The 22,932-nt window shown below is 40.9% G+C and overlaps 1 protein-coding gene across 5 annotated transcripts in view; it reads right to left on the bottom strand.

The window, feature by feature from the left end:
- The window catches only part of CNKSR3 (CNKSR family member 3), a 58,906-nt gene that overhangs the window by 17,088 nt on the left and 18,886 nt on the right, over positions 1-22,932 (bottom strand). For all 5 annotated transcript variants that reach the window (XM_055809739.1, XM_055809743.1, XM_055809740.1 and 2 more), the window contains 3 exons: positions 12,319-12,482; positions 4,560-4,762; positions 3,246-3,333 (listed from right to left, as the gene is read on the bottom strand). In XM_055809739.1, coding sequence (XP_055665714.1) covers positions 3,246-3,333; positions 4,560-4,762; positions 12,319-12,482 — 455 coding nt within the window. The remainder of the gene's footprint in view (positions 1-3,245; positions 3,334-4,559; positions 4,763-12,318; positions 12,483-22,932) is intronic.

Raw genomic sequence — 22,932 nt, 5'->3', positions numbered from 1 at the left:
TTTACGGTATCTATAAGAAGAAAAAACTCAAATGCCAAGCATTTACACAAGCTTAAATTTCAATATATTTGCCCTTGACATCTGTATTGTGTTTGCATGGCAAGGTGTTAGTAGTGGGGAGCTACAGAGGTGGCTCCTGTGAGAAGCTTCCCCATGTCCAATGGAGCCAATGCCAGGTGGCTCCAAGATGGACCCGCTGCCAGCCAAGGCCGAGCCCAACAGCGAGACTGTGGTAGCACCTCTGGGACAACACATTTAAGAAGGGGGAAAAAAATCCTGCACAACAAATTGCAGTGGAAGACAGGAGCGAGAATATTTGAGAGCAACTACTCTGCAGACACCCAGGTCAGGAAAGGAGGGTGAGGAGGTGCTCCAGGCACTAGAGCAGATTCTCCTGCAGCCCATGGTGGAGCAGTTATCCACCTGCAGCCCATGGAGGATCCCACACCGGAGTAGGTGGATGCCCAAAGGAGGCTGTGACCCTGTGGACCCATAGAGAGAAGAGCCTACCTAGACTGAAGCAGGTTTTCTGGCAGGGCTTGTGACCCCATAGGGGGCCCACACTGGAGCAGTCTGTTCCTGAAGGACTGCATCCCATGGGAAGGACCCAGGCTGGAGCAATTCATGAAGAACTGCAGCCCGTGGGAAGGACTCACATTGGGGAAGTTCGAGAAAGACTGTCTCCCATGGGACAGACCCCACGCTGGAGCAGAAGAGTCTGAGGAGCCCTCCCGCAGAGGATTAAGCAGCAGCAGAGAATGTGTGATGAACTGACTGCAAATCCCATTCCCCATACCCCGGCGCTGCGCGTAGGGGAGGACAGAGAAAATCAGGAGTGATGTTAAACCTGGGAAGAAGGAGGCGGGGGAATGTATTTTTATGTTTTGGATTTATTTCTCATTATCCTACTCTAATTTAGTTGGTAATAAATTAATTTTCCCCAAGTCTAGTCTGCCTTGCTTGTGACCATAACTGCTGAGTGATCTCTCCCTGTTCTTAACATGACCCATGAGCCTTTCATTATATTTTCTCTCCCCTGTCCAGCTGAGGAGTGACAGAGCAGCTTTGGTGAGCACCTGGTGTCCAGCCAGGGTCAACCCACCACACCACCTCGACCTGCATAGGTACCACACAATGCCCAAGAAATGCATTCAGGAGCTGTGAATTGAAGCTGTTCCACACTTCTGATTATCCTCAGCACTTCTTCTGTTCCCTCCTACCTCTGTTCTGTGCTTTTAGATACAGAAATAAAAAAAAAAAACATGCAGTCCAGTCCTCCAGATACAGACACACCAGGGATATATATTAAACAGCTCAGATATGAAAACATAGAGAACATAAGTCTTAACACCCTGTTCACTGTTGTAATGACCTCCAAGGACTGAGGGTCACACTTTCTAGAGTCTGTCAAAAGCTTCAAGACACTACTACAAAGTTTAGACATCATCACAATGCATCAGCATAATTTCTCTGCTAAATACATCTGCATGAATCAATAGCGAATGTCATCTACCATCACACAGCCCAGTTGCTCAACATTATGAATGCCTTATGCTCCTCTTCATTTCTACTTACTCTGATTATTATTTTAACCATAAAGTTTGCCATATAACTTGAAAAAACAGTGGAGTAAACTCTGTTCCTTGTACCCATGTAGCTCTCATTAAAGTCAACAGGAAACTTATTGCAGTCCCACCTTGCTTTATTATTCACCCACCTTCACCCATCATTTATGATTATGCAGAGCAGCACTGGTTCCACAAGAGCCACACTGGTCTCTTCACTATGAGAACCAACCATTTATTCCTACACTTTATTCCCTAATAAAAAATACTTTTGATGTCTAAAAACTCACCTAAATATTTTTCAGTTGTATCTCTCTTTTCCCCATTAGTAGACTCCTTCAGGCCATTTTAATGTATCTGCTGTGTCCCAGCACAAAATAATGTTGTTTCTTCCCCATCAATGCTTTTTCTCATATATGTACCAGTCCCATACTTCTTATAGCCCATATCAAACTGGCAGAGTACTCTGACACTTGAAACGCTAGGGTTGTATTCACCAATTTCCATTCCTCTGCCATCAAAGGCAGATTTAACTGACAGTTTAGACACCATTTTTAGTAGTTTTATTAATACAGTTCAGCAATCTCATATCTCAGTTCCTGTAGCACTCTTGGGTGAACACCATCTGCTGCTAGAAGTGCTTACTGTTCTACTTCACAATCTGCAAATCTGTAGCTGTAAATCACTGACCTTCTGCAATTGCACACACAGCACCCAAACAAGGGCATTCAGCAGCAAGCCAAAGCTGTGTGCCTTTCAACTTACAATATCCAGACACCATCCTTTCGCAATGATCCAACAATATAATTGGGTGTCATCATAGCTTGACAACTCACAGGATGCTTCTGTCCTTTGACATCATGCCCTCAAAACAGGGAGAGCATCACTCGTATCACAGGACATGGTCCTTTAGAGTTCGCACAATATACAGCCACAGACCAACAGCTAGGAGCAAGTTCAGCAGCAACTGAAGTGTGCACGCACTGCCTCACAGCCAAAGCAGTGGCGTGCTGTCAGAACAGTTTTTAATACAGGCAGTATCATCCAGAGAGTGAAATTATATCATTTGCCAAGGCTACCACAGTTTCTACATGTCCTTTTAGCTGTTACCAATGAGAGTGCTTATCATACAGTTGATAAATAGAAAGTTTTGAAGCAACACACTGTGGTCTCTCACTCCTGGCAGAAGCTGTCTAGCTTGTGGGATTTGTATCGCCAAGGTGGCAGCTCCTTCCATTACATGCAGCATTTCCCATCTGATGGCCAAAACATTGTGTATGGGACAAGACCTACAGATTCTGCAAGCACAGACATAACCAGCAACGGAGTCATATTTTTGTTAGAGTTAGCACTGACAACTGTTTCAAATGTTGAAAACAAATCTTCAAATGCCAACTAACTATTTAAATATAACCCTCTTTCCATTAAAGCTCAAGAAAATGAGTAGCCTTTAAACCAGTTACTTAAGACACAGCCAGCAATAGCAAAATTGGAAATAAAGTGGTGGAGGGAACAAGTCAGAAAAACGGACAACTGAAAATGACCTTCAAAGTTTCAAGTAAGCTCTCATTTCCAGATCTACCTTCTAATTAGCACTCTGCACATAGCAAGCATGTTGCTTCTCCAAACACCCCCCTTCCTTCCTTTTTGGAAAGCAAAGAGGAAAAGAAACCATCTGACCTTCTGAACAGTAGTAGTGAGATCCAAGCAGAGCTGAATGATTCTGTTCTTCATTGATGAAAAGTCAGCAATACCTGTAAATGGTGTCCTGCAACAAAAGAAAATTCCTCTAGATCAAAGGCACCAGTCTTCACCCATCCTCCCTTATCAGTGAGGAATAGCATGTAAGAGTAACAGCTGTAACTGACATCTACACAAGCATAAGGATAAAGTTTTATAATATATATACACTCCTGGCTGCTCAGTCTTGCTCCATCCTTGCATCAAAATTGGTGAATGTCTAGCCCTGCAGTAAGCAAGTTCAGAGAGCAAAACCAGAAGAAATGATCGATTTTCCAAACTATAGTTCTCTCAGCTGCATGCTCAGGTCAGATCACACTGTTATTAAAATCACACCCTTGGGTAGCTTTAGAGCCTAGACTCTTACCTCAGACCCTCCAGACAGCTGCAAGAGCTAGAAGAAGGGTTGAGGAGTAACTCCAGCCGGTCTGGAAATGGACAAACCAGCCACCTTGCCAACAGTGAGTTCCAAAAGATATTTAGGGCAAGTTGCCAGCAACAAGGTGAGATAAGAGGACCAGCTGAGAGGTGTAAACTGTTAACATCACCGCCTGGACACTCCTTGCTGGAGAACAGGGATACTGAAGGATAAAAGCGCTCCTTGCTGCCAGTCCCTGTGCAGCTCTCCTCCTAACCTTCCTTCTCAGAAAAGCTGGCAAGGGGCTTGAGAATTTATGTTCATCTGTTATCACGGACAGCATCCCTGCCAGCACCTGACCGGCTCTGTTGCCTGTTTGTTTCTGCTGCAGCTGTCACAAAACAGCTATGGCTCTTGCCAAGCAAAAACAATAATCAATAGAAGTAGTATAAAAAAAACCCAACAAAACACAAACCAAGAAACAGGCAGAGGCAGAGTCTCTCCCACTACTCAGTTTTCAAATTGTACAGCTAAGGCCACAATTTCAGCAGAATATTAAAAATTCATTTGGAAAGAGGCCTGCCAATGACAATGATTTAGAAAGTGAGAAGGGAAGAGGAAGAAGTCACATGTGTGAGAAACTGACCCAGACAGGAAGACTCCTGCTTTTAAACATTGTATCCAAACTGGTATGTAAACAGTTTCACTAGTTTCAGCAAGAGTGGAAGCACAAGAGTAGGTACCCTAGATTATGTTTGTCCACCAGAGGCCTTCAGGCAACACCAAAAAAAGTGAGAGATCAAGATTATCTTTAAACCCAAGTGTCTAAAAACTGCCCTACAAGGAAAAGCAATTCATTATAGCAGTAAACTAAAATAGAAATACTTGATTCTTACCTGTCCAACCATGCCAGCAAGGCTTTAGCAGCACCAATAAGCTCTACCACAGAAGTAAGGAATTCATTAGGGGGTTTGCGAGAGGTATTTCCATCATAATTTGAACTTTTCCTACGGCTGCTGATATAATTTTGCAGATTGTTGGATGATGCTCGCAGCTTGAGAACCAGGTTCTTCATATTGTCTGTTTCAAGGCCATAGTTCTGCAAGGAATATTATTAAGCTTGATAGATATCCCTGTTGAGTCTTCCCATTTATTATGCCACAAGTCACGAATTCATATGGGATGAAAGGCCTGAGGACTTGCCCATTTTTTATCTGATTTTGGCAAAAATGCATTCTTAAGATTTGTTCAACACTACAGCCACTAAAGAATACTTTTCTGGGTGCCAAACCCCCTCAGTTTCTGACAGGAATGAGATCTGAGGACACTTTTCAACCAGAGTGAAGTTCCAATGTCCTATCAGATGTCATTTACCTTTAAAAATGTAGTTGGAGTGAAAGTCTTGTGTTGTTTTTCTTTTTGTTAAAGGAAAGTAAATGCTGTTTTTTCTTAAAATGTTTTTTATACTCTGGTACATAAACACTGAAGTAACATTTCATTCACAACTAAGGATAAGTTTAATCTGGCAAGAGAAAAAGTATCAACAGGAAGCAAATGTAATTTCACAGTCAAAAGCTTGAATAAATATTTATATCACAAGTTTTCAGTAATGGTGCTCCTTGATACAGCAGTTTGCTGTATTATTTGCAAGTTTGAGGATTGCATTAACACTATACGTCATAATTAAAAACATTTTTAGACATCGTATTTTTCATTCAACAGCATCTTTATAAAAGTTTTTGAACCCTAAGAAAATATGTAAGTCCTGCCTGTAACTTCAACTTTATAAATTCAAATACAACCAAACCACACTCTGTAAGGTTAAAACCCAATTGTTTTAAGCAAGACATTGATAATCTCATTCCAAACAAGTCAGAAATGTTATATTGTATCTGTTCTGAAGACAACTTCGCAATAAAGATTTTCTTCTTGCTGTCAGTGTGCAAATGTATGAATTAAGCAACAACATGTTGCTAAGTATCTTTACTTTTGAGTTACTCCACTTTGCAAAACCTCTGTGGGCATCTTCTCAAAGTTAAGTCCCAGGCAATATTTAGTTCTTTTAAAGTGCAAATTCCTACTTTTCTTAGATATAAACACACACACCTTACACACCCCACATAAAAAAAACCTACCCAAAAAGAATAAAAAAACCTCCTTTTCTCTATTTTTTTTTTCTGCAGATTCTTGCTGCCAACCTCCAAGTTCCATAGTTTAGTCAGCTCCACTATCTGCTTTCTCCTTTTCCCCTCAAAACAATAAATCAACTAAAGCAAATCTTAATTCCATCCAATTACAAGTTGCCTGGGGTTCCCAGTGCCTCAAACTCAGGATCACAGCATCACCCAGGCTGGAGGGAAGCTCAGGAGGTCTCAGTCCAACCTCCTGCCCACAGCAGGCTCAGCTGTGAGCTCATACCAGCTCACTCAGTATCCAAATCAGGTCTTGAAAACCTCTAAGGATGGAGACTGCACAAACTTTCTGGACAATATGATCCACTGTCTGACTGTTCTCAAGGTTGGAAAGTGTTTCCTTATACCCAGCCTGAACCTCCTCATTTCAACTTCTGCCCAAAGCGTCTCATCCTCCTACCACACACCACCATGAACATCCCAGCTCCATCATTCTGCCGATTGTGTTTGCCCCCACAATAAGTGCTGGGGATCTGCTGTTAGGCCTCCCTGAAGTAGACTCTTCCCCAGATTGAAGTCCCTCAACTCCTCCTCATGGGTCAGTACTCCAGCCCTGCCCAGCCTGGTAGCCCTCCATCAACCCTGCTCTGGTTTGTCCACATCTTTCCTTGGGAGCAGAAGTAGACTAATGAGTGACAAGTAAAAGGCTATCTATAATCACTTCCCTCCCTCTGCTGGCCATGTTCCTATTAATGAAGCCCAGGATGCTGTTGACTCTGCTGCCAGGCTACACTGCTGGCTTGTGGCTCCATCCGTTCTCTCCATAGTCAAGCATCCATAAAAAATGCTGGAATACCTTGGATTAAGTCATTTAGAAAAGATGAAACAGAACCTTTGCCCCAGAGAAGCCCATCAGTGTAAGGGGAGGTTTCAGCTATTCAGCTACCTTTACAGTATCTACCACCTCCTATGGATAGGATCCCAGTAGGTGTAAATTACACAAGTGCCTCCTGTCTCCCTCCAAAGGCTCTTGGCAAGGAAGTAACCTTAAAGTGTAGCCAGGAGTAGGGGTTAGGAGGACACAGCCAATTAAAAAAATGCCCCTGTTGCAACAGCAAAGGATATCCTTAAATTTTCCAGGATCAGACTGAAAGATTTGGATCACTAAACAACATTAAAGTACTTTCACACTGTCATGTGTGAACTTATCACCTTTTAATTAAAAAAAAAAAAATCAAACAAAAAAACCAATGCACAACAGCATCATTCAGATTTATTTCTTGCAACTAGTTTTCTCCTTAAAGGGCATTGCATATTAGTCTATTTTTGGAGGAATGCTTTTTCACAACAGGTCTGGATGCAGGGTAAGTTCTGGGACCACAAGAATTTGAAAGTAGCTACGTGCCAAGAAGGGGACATTTCAACAGGGGAATTAGAAGATGCTGATCCCCCTCCTTCCATAAAGGTACAGAAAATGTAACAGATTTTTTTCTGTACAGTGGTATAACCACCTAATCACTCTGGTCAGAACTTGAGAGAGTCTTCATATATTTAAGTGTCTCCAGGTCTTTCTTTCTGTCACTCAGATGCAGAAATTGTGCCCACCATCTGTGGGTGTCTGCAATTAGAGACAGCCCCAGCATTTAAGAGGGCACATGTTCATACACCAGGTCAGATTTTGGCTTTGGCCCCAAAACATTTACATACTCCTTATCACACCTCTTTCACCTTATTTATACAGCAGATCAGTCTGGTGTGACTTTTCCAGTTCAGCTACTTTTTAAGTAATTCTGTCAAGTAGTTCTCAGTTTTGAGGTGGACTTCAGCAACACAGGTGTTGCCTCTGGAGATGCAGGGCCTCCAACTTATAACTGCATCTGGTCTCTCCAACAGCCTATCAAGAGCACATTACAGCCAAGTTCTTCAGTCACTGCACAAAGCTTTCCTACAATTTACCCAGAGACTCCACAGAGTATACCTGAAATATCTAAATTATCAGTTTGTGCTCCAGGAAAAGTCCTGGCTATGCACTACACCTATGCAGCACAACAGGGAGCACACAGCTCTTCAGTACAGGTGACTGAATTCTCCAGCTATGGATGAACCCTGAGGGACAAACTTCCCTAGAACAAAGGATCATCATAAACCAAACCACCTCTGCTCCAGAAGCAAGCCAGTGTCCTGACCTGTTTGCTCTAATACACATAAAACTATGCCCCTTCACCAGGTATAGTAATGCTTCTGTCCAAGCTGACACTGTCTTGACCACCTCACACATAACCACCTACTCCTGCAATTTTTCCATTCCTTCACTTGCAGTTTACTGGGAGGGCTGGTTTGGGGAACTAAACCATTTAAAAAAAAAATCATCTATTCCCTTCTTGGGAATAGTAGCATGTTCTCAGCTGGTTTAGTTCTCTGAAGTAGCTCACCACAGGGTCAGGTGAGTGCAAGCACAAAAGATCACTAATCAGAGGGCAGGAGGGGGTGGAGGCAGCACCTGACTTGGATTAATTTAACTTGTCAGAGAGCTGTAGCCCCAATTCAGGACAGATAGAAATGTTGATAGCATGGCAGCACACCAAACAGCCTTCACAGTGACACACAGTTGAAGTGCAAAGCTTAGCAGGCTTTTTTGAAATATTTCTACAGAACTCAAGCTACAATACTTACTTATTTAAGCAACTAAAAGGTTTTAGGTGGTGCTCATGAACCAAAGAACATGTCACATTTTCCTATCACTCCCAATTTAAAACATCAAAGTTGCTTTCACCAAAACACAGGCTGAAGCCAGCAGTCAAGAGCACCCTATGTCAAACATTCCCAGGTTGCTACTCATTAACCAGGGGAGCCACACACAGGGATGGAGCAAAAGAGAGCACACACACATATACCGGAGAGCACAGGTGCTTAAGAGCACACTCTTTCCAAACTTCATTATATTTAATGAGGAAAAAGTACACTGATCAAGTAATTGCTCAAGGTCAGGCAGCCAACATAACAAAAGTGTGGCTAACCAAAGTCAAAAGAGCACAGCAGTTTGTCAGAGCTAACTTGGGCTGATCCAGAGCTCTGCCTTCCCCTTCACACGCCACAGGGCAATGAGCTGGATCTGCTGGCCGATCCAAGTGAAAACCAGCTGGGTGGGGGAGGGGGGAACAAACCACAGACTGAATGCCTCTCAAAACCAGAGCCAACTCAATGCATGCCCTGTATAAACACTAAAGTTAACAATAGGTACTGTCAGTGTCACCCATTCTTGCCCTCTCTCTTTTAACAAAAATGCATCCTAAAGAATCCTTTGGAGTCCCAGGTTTCCTAAAAACACCACTAAATTTAAGCTGAGATCTCTAGAAAACTGAAATCTTAGGAGGCAGTGCATAGATGTAGTGCCTTTGACGAGGATTAGCCACCAAAGTTAAGTCTTCATTTATGCATGTTCAATTTTACATTATGATGTTCTATTTTTTTGCACTGAAAATATGCTGGCAGAACATCACTAGCAGTGAAATTATCGAAGGCACAACAATAAAAACTATGTTCTTTTGTGGTTTAGTTTTGCTTGTTTCTTTGTTTTGGTGGTTTGATTTTTTTCAGATTGCTTGAAACTAGTATCTTTTCATTCTAACCTCAAGATAAATCAGCTTTTTTTTTTCTTGCAAACTCTCCCATCATACAGTATAGGTAAAGATATAGTATAGGTAAACACATTAAAAGCAAAAACATTTGCATACGGTTTCTTGTTAATGCTTGCATTGTTTTATATTTATTAAGCCCAAACCAAGCCTACTCATCAGGGAACGAGAAGTATGCATGCAGTTTTCAACACCACTCTAGATGCTCTGTCCCAATTATTTGGCTAATAAAGCTTATTTTCTTGATCCCTGCCCCTGCTTTTGGCTTTATATGAGTTTAAAAAGCCCATTTATGTATGCTTGTTCCCCCTCCTTCCCCAAATACCTCAGTCAACTAAGAAATGTCTTTCTCCTATCCCTTTCCTCCCCCAAGCAAATACTGTCATCAACAAAAGATGGAGGCACCCAAGTTGACTTTTCCCCCCTCCGGGAAATTCAGTTTCTTTGATATGTCTTCTAGATTATTTTAAAAAAATAATCTTCAACACCTGTTCAGAAAACTGTTAGACCAGCTCAAGAGCAACAGAAATGTGTGCTCACATGAAACCTTCACTTTTTATCCCTGTCCACACTTCCTCCTGCTGCCTTTTCAGCTGCAGCTTTATCACATGTGGCCACTGCTACCAGGAGATGAGGGAACACTGCCTCATCATCAAAGCAGCAGAGAAAGATGCATTCGTTTCTCTTTCAGCTACACTAGTTCTACAGTTCACTTACAGCAGCAAACACAATAGCTTGCAGACATATTTCCAGCTTGGCAGTGTAGCTGCCAAAGAGGGCTTTATCCCTATAAAATTTAAAAAAAAAAAAAAAAAAAAGCACTGAAAAGAGGTCTGTATCACCAATGCTTGGAAAGAGTTACTGCAGGAGAAAGATGTTCCAAGGACAGCTGCTTCACTGCCTTTAGAGCCACAAGTGTTCTTGCGATGTGAGGGAACCAAAACAGTGATCTGAAGGAAGCTCAGCTGGAATACTGCCAAGGCAAAACTAGATAAGAAAGGGAAATTAGTCTTGAGAACTCCAGGACTGAGGAACCGCCAGCACACAGTCTCAGTCCTTCCCCCGACTCCCATCCCAAAAACAACTTTCAAAGCCTGACCTCAAGCTGGCCCAGCCAATGTCACATTTCCACAGTATGTGCTGAAAGCATGTGGGGGGCTGGGGGGGAGGAGGAGCAGAAACAGAAAGAAATCCCCAAAATAGTTATTTTGCTTTCAAGGACCCAAAAGTTAGAGAAATGTGACCATGTATACACACACCATCCACTAGTATCAATACACAGACCCACTTTCAGAGAACTAATGCAGGTGGAATAGGGAAACCTTTATTCTCTCACACAAAAAGAAGAGACAGCAAAATAAAAAATTGGCTGTCACAAGAAATTCAAAACACAGTATTCCTTCAGGAACAAAGTCAACTAATTTTATACAACCACCCCAAAAACTCAAGGAAAAGGGCATCAAGAAGGTGACAAAGGGCACACCTAAAATACAGGAATTCTTCCTCCACCTCTTAAAAGGGAACAAGAACATTGCAGCTGCAATATGTGAACTGTCTAATGCATTAACTTGAGCTGCATTTTACAAAGGATTTCCAGAAACGAATCTGAGGTCAAAACTTTTGTCTACAAAGGAAATTAGAAGGAAATTGTAGGAGATAAAACACAGCTTTAGGTTCTGGCAGTTGTCCAGCTTTGTTCATTTTAAGAAGAAAAAAGTGCCTTTGGGGGCTGCCACATCCATTACTTCAGTCAGGACTGTATACAGCACACTGTACATTTACTAACCCACCAGACCCCTTCGCTTGCCCAGCAGATTATCCATCCCCTCAACATGAACTGCAATTTAGGCTAATTACATTCTTCTATTAGATTTTCCAGCTAAATGTTAAAAATTTCTGCTATACCAAATACTGCAGAGGAAATAAAACTTTTTTAAATATAAGAGCCACTCTTTGGGAAACAGTTCAGATTGTATGAAGTGATTTCATTAAATACACTTCTTTTAGTACAGACTATCCAATTTATTCCCGGTTATGGAGTATGAATGATCCCTGTAGCAACTGTCTGCAGCAAATAAAGCACATAGCACACAGACAGTAAAGACTCTCCATTTTAAAAGGAGTAAGCTCGGTGCTGCAAGTCTCACCTAATGAGGGGATGGTGGGCCAGTGCTGGCCAACAAACCATCAGGCAGCCTTTCCCCACCTTTGCCCTCAATGTAGTCATATCTCTGTCACTCATTCACTGCGTTACACCAAACACATCTTCAAGACTGCATCCAAACTACATCTTTTAAATAAAGCCTGCACTAGCAAAACAACACAAAATATATTTATTCTTTTGAGCGTGTTTGTCTTAAAAGTATCTGTGCAGTTATATATCAGGAGTAAGACAGAGGAACAGCTTAAGCTCCAAATCCAATGACAATTTAACTCAACTGTCACTGAGTTTGTAAAACATTCCTCATTTGAGGAAGATTTTCTTCACTTTTTAGAAGGCTACAGAATTGCCCTAAACCCATTTCAACTGATGTGAGGAACTGTTAGCAGCTGTCATTTCAACAGTGCATCTTCTATCTTCTACGGCAAATTTACTCAATAGCAATTTTAAGACTCCTGTTAGTGAACAGAGTGATAACAATGCTACTTGTACAACTTCTTTCTTTAGAAGTGCTAATGAATTAGTGTTGCCTCTTATCAGGAAAAACTTGAGTGCTATTAGCATAAAGCTTGCAAAAATTAAACAAATTCTTACTGTTTCTTTGACAACTATATGTAACAGAAAGCAAGAGACACAGATATTCTGGTTTTATGAGACTCGCCTCAGCAATTCACCCAGAAGAGCACTTTATGAAATTCTTTGTGTGTCTTTTTACCACTTAACTAACCAGTGCACACAGGAGATCCACAGCCTCTAGAACCAGTTCCTGGTGTCCAATCCGTGAGATACCCAAGTCTTCAAGATCCTGGTGAGAAATCTGTAACAGCTGTTCACCATTTATCTTCTCCCGTTCAAATTTATGGACATACTGCTGCAGGCAATCATCCAGGCCTACCAAAACACAAAAAGATAAGGGGATGTGATTACAAGTTTCTGTCTTTTCTTCCCCTTCCCCCCCAACTAAACAAGCAAAAAAAAAAAAAAAAACCAACCCTGTGAAATGAACTTGCAATTTGTGCCTACAACATACAATGCCAAATTAGGAAAGAAAACTTGCAATGTGACTGAAGTTGTACTACAGGGGCATACAAACAGATCATGCAGGTTTATGTGCATCGCTGGGTCATCTAAGTCAATGCACAACCCACCTGCACTTTGTGGATCAAGCTCAGCAATGAAGAACATCCCTTTGGTATCAACTTAGGCAAAGCTATCAGGCAGTATGCATAGACTCAGCTGTCACAGTAACCCAAAATCCTGAAGGGCAACCAAACAACCACCACCACTACAGACAGAAAAAAAAAAAAAAAAAAAGAAAAAAAAAAAAACCCAAAACACACCACACAAACACACACAAAAACCCACACCAAAAACAAAAAAAAAAAAACCCAAGACAAGAACAAAGATCTTGCCCAAAGTCTAGTTAAATGAACAAAGGTACAAAACCAGATAGTTCCCCATCCACTTTTATAAAAGGGCTGAATTAATTATGAGAGGAAGATGGAACAATCAAAGGCAAAGCAATCAAAATTATGTTTGGCTCAAGTATTATTCCCTTGATTTACGAGACCCTGCAGCTTCCTGAATCAGCCATTCCTTCCCCTTGCTAAGGATTAATGGCACATACCTATAAGAAATCTAATTCACTTTTGTATCTACAAAGTATTTTTAAAACAGTTTTGTTTTATCCAGGCAATATCCCCAAAACCCTCACTTTAAATTGTGTGATTCTATGATCCAGTTCTCTACAGTATCTTTTCCCCAGTGATTACGGAAAGGATTTCTGGTTTTCATTTTGCTTTATTTAACTAAAATTCAGGTGTTAATCCTGTTTTCTTCTGTATTCTACTCATTTCCTCTGTTCTTAAAGATTCTGTGAGCAGCAACAGTCTGGGGAAAAAGTTGGATGGATGTGGTACTTCAAAGATGATGCAGTACTCTTGATGCCCTGTTCCACTTCAACTTACTAGCTAGAGCAAAAGAGATCCTAATAGATCTGTTTTGTAGTGATACCCACATTCACTAAAAATAGTTGACAACAGCAAAAACTCAGGTTACACATTCCACATTTACTTTGTAGCATCCACAATAGCTACATTGTTTGACGATTCAGTTGTAAAAAAATTGAACCTTTAGCTGTATAAAGGATGTTTATTCACTACCCTGGCTCAAAAGGAAGCCATTGAGATGGACAGGATGTCGAATGCTGCAGATGAGAAATACGAACAGCATCCTGAACTACAAGGAAACGAGAGCCAGAAAACCAGCACTCAGTTCCACTCATGAAGCTGCAGTAGCAGCCCAGAAAACAAGCACTCCCAGCACACTCCACTGCCAAGAAAACATTTGAGACTAATCACAAGGAGGGTTCTAGGAATCACATGAAACATATTCCTTTCATAACAGTGACACAGGCAGTCACTGCTGCCTTGTAGTGTCTGGTCACAGCAGATCTGTAGATTACAGACTCCCAAAGGCACAGGCTTACTTAATACACATCACTTGCCTTTATAACGCTCGCTCAGAAATTAATAAGGACAGGCACTCTGGAACTTAACAGTCACCCCTTTACATGACTCTGGCAAGCTTAATTGTTGCAGTACATCAAAATCTGGCTGAACAAGCTTGACTCCTCCACGTGCAGAGCTAACAGTGTGCACAGCTTGATTTTCAAGCATTATTATGAATGAGAAAACCCCCATGCAAGATGAGCAGAGTCTCCCAGGGCTACAGTTGTTTGGGGTACACTCTTGTTTCTTCCCATCTGTCTTGGCAAGGCCACATAAATTTTGAAAATTGAGCCCAGTGTTCTCTTTCCCACAGGCACCAAATTCTCCCTTAGGCTATACAAACTCTTTTCCCAGGAAAAATAATAAAAAGCCTGGCCTTCATTGTTTAACAATTTATTTTTTCAAAACAAGTTCTCAACCAAGGCTGACATACAGTACACATATTTGGCATTCCCAATTTTTAATGCTGTCTTGCAGACCACTGTTTCCCATCATTTACCATTGTAAGCCCATAGTTTCCATTAAAAATTACACAACCACCTAAAATAAAACACTTTATTCAGCATGCATTGAAGGTTTTTTGGGGGGGTTGTTTTTTTTTTGATGCAGTGTTGCTTTCACCTACTGTCAAAACTTTTTGTTTTGCCTCAACTTCCTAGATTCTCATTCCATGCTAAGACATGAGATTCACAAATATAACCCCCCCCAACAAATAAATACAACTATGACTCTTAGCTTGCCTGTGGTTGTTTTTTGGGTTGGTTTTTTTGTTGTTGCTTTTTTAATTCATGCTTGCCTGTTCTTGAAAGTCTCTTACAATTTGAACAGCTACCTCAACAAATATTTTTTTTCCATAAGGGTCCTTAAAAACAATAACTCTACCATCACGCTGCAAGACTGTATTTTATAAAATATTACAAAGTCACACAAATGTTAATTCAAAACAGCCAACACAGAGGCACAGCCGCTCAGCTAGAAATGTATTTAAAATTAAATGACCAAAAGTATGCAAAGCAGGAAGTGAAGACAGACCCACACACTCATGGCAAGCATTCACTAATGGTTTAAGATGAGCTTACTAACATTAGTGTTATTCTTTTTACTAAGAAACATATGGGAAAATCTTAAACATTTTAATTGAGATTGCAATCACATTTATAGACTATTGTTTAATTTTCCATCGTAGAAATGAAATGTTTGATCATCATATGCAAACCAAAAAATTCCTTTCCCTCTGGGAGAAATAGGAAAAGGGAGGAAAAAAGTTCAATAAATTAAATAATATTTAAAGTTAAGTTTAAAAAGTCAGCACTCAAATGCCACTGGGTAATCTAAATTAAGTGCTCATTTCTTCCTTCTTCCAAACATCTCAGTTCTTTCCATGCATTTTCTCTCAACTTCAGAGCCTCACGTATACTTGGTATTGCCCATTAGGAAAGCCTGGATATTTCTGAGAAATTTAGATGAATTAAAATCTATAAAAATCAGCCTGCATTACTCAGAAAGATGCTTTCTTACATGCCAGGTCATTTTCAGTAGCGCATTATTAGCAGGTTCAAGCCAGAAAATAGTTTTCTCTATTTCCAAAAAAATACAGTGAAGACTGACATTCGAAGAGATATCTGTATTTATCTCCTTTAGCCTCTGAAAAGCCCTTCTGAATACTAATCTATTAATTTTACACTCAAATTGTGTTTAAAAAGCATTTGTCTCAATTGCATGTGAGAAATTTTTATGTTACTCCTTGCACATACATCAAAACTATGCACAAAAGGTAACATCCTTCCTACTTACAGAATTGTTAAAGAATGAGGGAAGATAGAAATAGCAATTGCAGAAACTTACCCAATTTTTACAACAATAGTAGTGGTGATTTAGGGAGGAGGAAGAGAGGGAGAGAGACTAGTCTGGTTAGCATTATTTGTATCGTGAAAACCCTTCTGAGAAACTGCAGTGTAACTTGAACAAAACTCCCACCAAGATTTTGGCAGGTGTAGAGATGTGCAATAGATCCTAAGAACTGTCTAGACTTTTCGGTCTAAAATAACCTTCCACCACCATCTAAAGCACCTCAGAAGATATTCAATACCTTATATTCATACAAAAACATTAGGACAGGGCTTACACTTACAGATTTGCTCTGTTTCCAAGATTAAGAAAGTTATTTTGAATAAGAATTGGAGGGGGGAGGGGGTTTGGTGGCGTCACAACTTTGAGGGGGTTAAGAGGGTGGCCTGGGTTTAATCCATAACTATCAGTTTACTATTCAAAGACAATGAACATTTCAACTGTTGATAGATGTCAGCCATTCAGCAATGACATATCCGACTCCCAGAGCACTACAGACATGTTTTACAAGTAAAGTCATTATGTAGTTTCATGCTTTTTGGTCGACTTCTGTGCTGGACACTACCAAATAATTTACCTACCATAAAGCAATAAAAACATGTAAGTAACATTATGGCCACAGGTCCAAAACCAGCTGACTCACCACCTCTTCTTTCCTCCCACGAACCCCACTCTTCCTCACTCTTTTCTCTTGTGAGACCCCAAAGTCTACATATTCCAACACAGCAGGGGCTGGGGGGACAGACAAGGGAAGGAACTGAGGAAGGAACAGGGAAGAGGAACTGGAAGGTGACAGGGATCATTTTCCACCAGTTTCAGGAACTTGAACAGATTCTCAGGACAGCTCATAAAATGCCAAACCTGGCATGAGGAAGCAAGAGGAGCACAAACCACTTGAACAGAAGAACTGACAAGTACAAGACCTTTTTCAGATAGCACCACCACAGGGATCATTGCTCAACACAACATTATTACTATAAACATGGACTCATCTCTGTTGGGTGACTAAAACTGGCAGCATCTGGTGTCTCAGGGTAGTGCCAAGGTTCAGCTACAACCCTCAGCCCACTGAGGGGCTCCCTTGGACCTTAGCTGGGACTGCTGAAGCCTTCATGCCTCATCACCTTAAACACATTAAAACATTGTAAGAATCTGACCTTCCCACATAAAAAGTCACTCAACTCTTGTCTCCCTTCAGGGTCTATTTAGTTGTCACTTTCAGTCTCCAAAGACTCCTTGCACACATCAACTTCAATCCATCCTCCCAAGCCTTGAAAGATCATCAATTCTAGGAAAATCTTTGACATACCCCACAGTACATGCCATTATACTATCATTTATATTCCACCTCATTTTATAACTCTTATAGTGATAGCCTCCTCCATGTATTTCTAGGACTGGAAGAAACTAGTAAAAGCAGAAGAGAATCAAGGCAGCAAATGAACACTACAAATAGAAAAGAGCTACTTCATAAGCAGGTGAACCTGTTAACATCTGAGAAGGCAAATGAAAGTAAGAAAAAAGCATCTGCAAGACAACTGTGAAAAGCTGAAGCAGCTCAGTAGGACAGGTACAGGGTAAAAAGGAAAAAAATGATAAGTTCAAGGAGAAAAACAAACACACTGTTAATATAGAATACAGTGGGAAGGTTATTCCACTGTAACACTAAGAATGCCATTCTTCTCCTGCAATATTACAGACCAGAGGCAAGGATGACTTCAACAAAGGAATGTAAGGTCCTTTAAAAAGATGATGATAAGTCTAGAGCAGTCAGTGAAAAATCTAAAACTGTAATAATTTGACCCTAGGTAAGAACTGACTTTCTATGACCCAGATGGCTGATTGTTCCTTGACTATTATTATTTTAGCATTTATCTGTCCACAAGTTTTCAAAACAAAACTTCAGTTACCAGTTGGTATGAGCCACTTTAAGGCCTTAGCTTGCCAAAAAAAATTAAAATCCTTCAAGAGATCTTTGAATTACTGTCAAATGTACAAAAGTAAAAAAAGCTTCCTCATTCATTTTTTTAATCCAGGTAGTCTCATAATCACTTATAACAAACACTACCATCATCTGAAGTACTAACCATTTTTTTTTTTAAAAAACACAGAATTGAAGGGCAACAGCTGCTTAGCATCAGCATCACAAAATGCATTCTGCATAAAACAGCCTGGTCATGAAATAATTCCTCCTCATGCAGTCAGTTGTAAACAGAAATGTGGAAGAGTTGCTTAACCATCTGCATCTTAACCAAGCAGGCACTGTCGGTCGCCTCACCAGGCATTAGGTCTGGCTTTGCTGAGGACAGCCAGAACAGTACAGAAGTTTGTCTGTCCTCCACTCCATACTGGGATGGAACCAGACAAGGCTGGCCTTGCCCGCCAGCAGTGATGCAAAGGGCAGCTCTCATGAGGGTCACAGAAGGACAGAGGGAAAGGGCGAAGCCTTCGACTTTGATAATGACTGCTTTACTGTCCCCTTGGTAATCCCCTATGACTGGCAGTTGCACAGAAAGCCTTTTGCAACATGTTCCTATTTTCAGTATTTCCAACTAACATATTTAGCCTGGAAAAACAGACACACACACACGCATTCACACTACCTCAAAATAAATCCATTCGTTCCATTCAAATCCATCCATAAATCCCTTCCCTTCTTTTGAATACAAAACTGAAAGCTTTGACTTGTAATAAAAGAATTGGTGGGTAAATTTCGGTTGTAAGCCATCCTGACCAGAAGGGCTATGGAGTCTGTGTTTATATTTTAGTCACTCCGTAAGAATGCAATCTCAGATGGACAGGCCTTCCACCGTGTTATACCTTTTACCAGTCCTCCCTACAAAGCCACTGATTGAGAGCATTCCAGCAGTACCCATTATCGTGCTCCAAGACTGTAAATTTGAGGACAACTGTAAGTCTCAACACTTCACAGGGTAAATCATCAAGGATGTTAAGGAAGAGTCAAAATAGCTTTTGTCCACATGTTTGCCGCACCCTTCCAAGAACTCCAGCAAGTTCGCAAAGCCAGACCTCTCTACAAAAACCAGAAAAACGCACTCAGATTCCCCTCACAAAATATTTTCAGGAAACTAAGCAGACACTGAGTAAGTAAGAGTAGAGTCCTCACAGAAGAAAAGTTTGTAGGGAGGATGGGATAAAGGCCTACAAAGCCAGAAGTTGTACAAAAAAAAAAAAAACAAACAAACAACCAAAACCCAAAGAGCAGTGATTGTACATCATCTCTTCCAAAACAGGAGTTTGAGAGCCAGTGAAGCTAGCATGTAACGGGTCCAAACAAAAACAGTGATTCTTCACACAGCAGTAAGCAGCAAATGTTCAACATCCATAAGGGTTCAGAAGGTGAACAGGTTCATGAAAGAAAATGCTGCAGAAGTCAGTCATGGTGACACTGAAAGACTCAGAGCTGAAGATCTGAGGAAGCCTTCAGAAGGAAACAGATGATAAATTGTTTTTCCTGTGATCCTCCCTAACATATTCCTTTTTGTCAAACGTTCAGGATGGGACACTGAGCTAGACAGACAGCACAGGACTTCCACAGCTGTGCCATACACTGCACCAAAATGTAGATGGCAGCTTCCTTTCACTTTTGCCATAAGACTTAAGCAAATTATCTCTTCGCTAATGAAAGCTACTACTGGTGTTAATGTTCACTGTAATAGTGACACAAGGTTTCACCAAAAATGCAAAGGGAGGGGGGGGGCGCACACCAGGGGCAGGCAGGGGGAACAAAAGCTAAACACAAATTGATATCACCATTCAGTATTAAAAGCCAAAAGGTATAATCTAAGCTTTTTGGGACTGACAAAAACAAGCACAACAAAAATAGGCCCTAGTAATACTAGAAAATAGATCACAGTGAATCACAGAACTGCTTTTCTGGGTTGTAATCCAGCTTGAGATACTATCAGCAAGTGGGAATTTGCAAGAGTGAATTATTTCATAAATTGTACCTTCAGTTGAAAATGAGTAAACTTGCATCAGGACTGCAAAAATGTATTTTACATGAGTGAATGTAACATACAATAAACTGACATAAAAGCAATTCTCTAACAAATGAAAAGTTAATGGTATTTAATTCCAAAAGCATTTCAGTAGAACCCAAAGTTCAGTTTTCTTTCTTTTTAATAGCTCTTTTTCAGGGAACTCATGAAAAAATGGAGGTAGAAGAAGAGAAACTTATTTCTACTTTTTATAGGGAGTTTCTTATTATGACATAGCTTTAAGGTTTCAAATTAAAGGCAAAATTAAAGTGTAATGCTATGGAAATTGAAAAGTGAATTGTGCTGGCATGCCACATTAAAAAAAAAAAAAGACACAGCATAATGACATACAGGTTTAACAAGAAAAATCTCTCTTTATAAAAGAGATACAAGCATAAGGACACAGCCCAATCATACCCTACTACACTGAAAAATAGATCCCTATGCCACAACCACAGAGAGACAGAAATTAAAGCCTTTTTCAATTTGACAGGGCATTCTCCCTAGACATGATAAAGTAGAGTTTATCAGGAAGCAACCAAACAAAAAATCTTTTGTATTACATTCCCACTGATTTGAAGGCAGGTGAGTCAGAATACATACTCCATCGTGTTTTCACCTGCAGAGCTGGACTGGACATGTGTGCACACCTGTGAGCCCCTACTGCAGATACAAGCCTATAACCTGACAGGGCTTTGCTGTTAATGTCACCCACTGCCCTGAGAGAACACAATTAACTTCACCTCTGAATATTCAACCATAAATAGGGGTTGAAATTTTGACTTGACTGGAAGGAAGAGGGAAGATAAGATATTGTTCAGGACTTACCACTAAGTTAGACTCCACAGTGCCACCCCAAACACTCATCTTTGGAAAATGGGTTTCCAAGAAGTAAGAATGGTAACTACAAACAAGGGCTCATCTCCAAGACCTCAAATACCTGGCAGCATGATATCTTGCTGGCAGTATTCAGCTGTAACTCTTTGCTAGTCTCAGCCCCCACCAGAACAGGACTGCTGACCAGAGAAAGATGAAGGATTTAAAAAAAAAAAAAAAAAAACACACACACACACAAAAACTGATGCACATTTTTTCCTGCTGATTTTGGTGTACATCCTCTGTCTGCATCAAAAATTTAAGTTCCATGTGATGAAGTAGCTTCACAGAATACAACATTCATGCTTTATTTTTCTTTTAAGAATCAACTACATCACTCACTGACCAGCTATGCTTCACAAGAAAAACAATCTTTCCGTGCTTTAACAGATTTTGTTTGGCAAACTAGAAAAAAAACACGAGATGGAAGCAGAGCATATCCATATGTTCTCTGCAGACAGACTTGGCACTCTAAATTTCAAGAGAACATGTGATGAAAGCCAACATTCAGAAAATGCATGAAAAACATTAAAACAGAGATCACACCTGTCCTGAGCAGACAAGCCCAAGTAGCTTCCTAGCCAATACCACAATACGTCTTCAGGGACACTGCTGACAACATCCACCCACCCCAACCCAGACTTCACAGTAAAAACATCCTACTTGTTGCATGATGCAGCTCGCATTCATCCCCTGAATATACTGCAGCATGAGCAAGGCAACACAAACCAAATAAAATGGCAGTATATCTTAGCTGTAATGAGCCACTTTAATCAACGTTTATTGCTCAAGTAGCACCTAAGAACTACTATGAACTCCAAACTGAAACAAGAAAAACATCTCTTTGCCCAATACACTGATACGTCCAAAGGTGTGCTTATTTGTCTGTTGGTTGCATTTAAAATAACTGTAATTAAATGGGTTCAGAATGGCTCTCCACTGACACAGAAGCACTGCCAGCAAGTATGACCCAGATCTTGTTATTCTTTTTCACCTTAAATTTTTACGATTATATCTAGCAAATGACTTATCCTCCACCAAAAAGTTGTTTTAAACCCACAGAGCTTGGCACTGCATGCTCTAGTAGACTACTGCAATGGCAGAAAAAATTCTCATTAGTTACTAAAAGAGATTGTTCTCAAACTAATTCATTCAAGCCCTGTTGACAGCCATCAGGTCCAAGTGAACATACCCTAGTGTTTGCCACAACCTAATAAAATCATTTTGCTGGTGAAAACATGACTGACAGTGTCAGCAAATACAGAGCTTTCAGCATGGTAATCATCAATGTGACTTTAAAGTCACACGCTTGCATGAGGGGAGGCAAAAAAGGCAATTAAATGGCTGCAGTGAGAGAGAGATGCAACAGGATTTTTACAAGATCTAAAAATCACTGCCAGCTCCTTCCTACACCCTAGAAAACAGCCTCTCCTGTACAGAGCATATGGGATGACTACCGCAAACAAACCACCCATGGGCGTACCACAGCATTTGTTGCTCCTGCAACTAGGTGGCAACAAGAACTCATTGCCACTGTAATCAACAAGGTAGGTTGCCATTTCATCTTCAGGCTGTCCAACACCCTGACTCACTCCCTCAGGAGGCCACACACAGGAGAACAACATGACTCCAGAACATTTCCTTCATCCGTTCCCAGATGGCACAAAGATGCCTAAATGGTTACTGCCAACTCACTTTGACCCAAAAGCAGTGTAAAGCTCCTCTGCACCACCAGAGACTGATTTGTCCCAGCCACTTAACATCAACATCTTGACAGCTGAAGGCAAGCTGCACAGATGCCTGTGCCTCAACCACTGCAGTAGGACCTTTATAAGCTCATCATCAGCAACAGCTTCAGTAGTACAATGAGCTGTAAACTGCCAAAGGATGTAGGAGGACACAACCTGGTCTGCCACCTTTGCTGTGGAATCACTGCAGAGAACAAGGGCAGAAAGTTGCAGGGGGGTGGGGAATAAACAGCCAAAAGTGGTACAACCGTGGCCAACAAAGCCTATGTCAGGGACCTGACTTGTACCTCGCGAGACCCCCTATGCTGCCCCTCACTGGAACAGCTGCAGACCCCACTTAAAGAGGTCTATTTTCTCA

Source organism: Falco peregrinus, chromosome 7, assembly GCF_023634155.1.
Source record: "Falco peregrinus isolate bFalPer1 chromosome 7, bFalPer1.pri, whole genome shotgun sequence".
NCBI lineage: Eukaryota > Metazoa > Chordata > Aves > Falconiformes > Falconidae > Falco > Falco peregrinus.
Note: the sequence above shows the minus strand (reverse complement) of the source record. Positions and strands in the feature narration are given on the sequence as shown.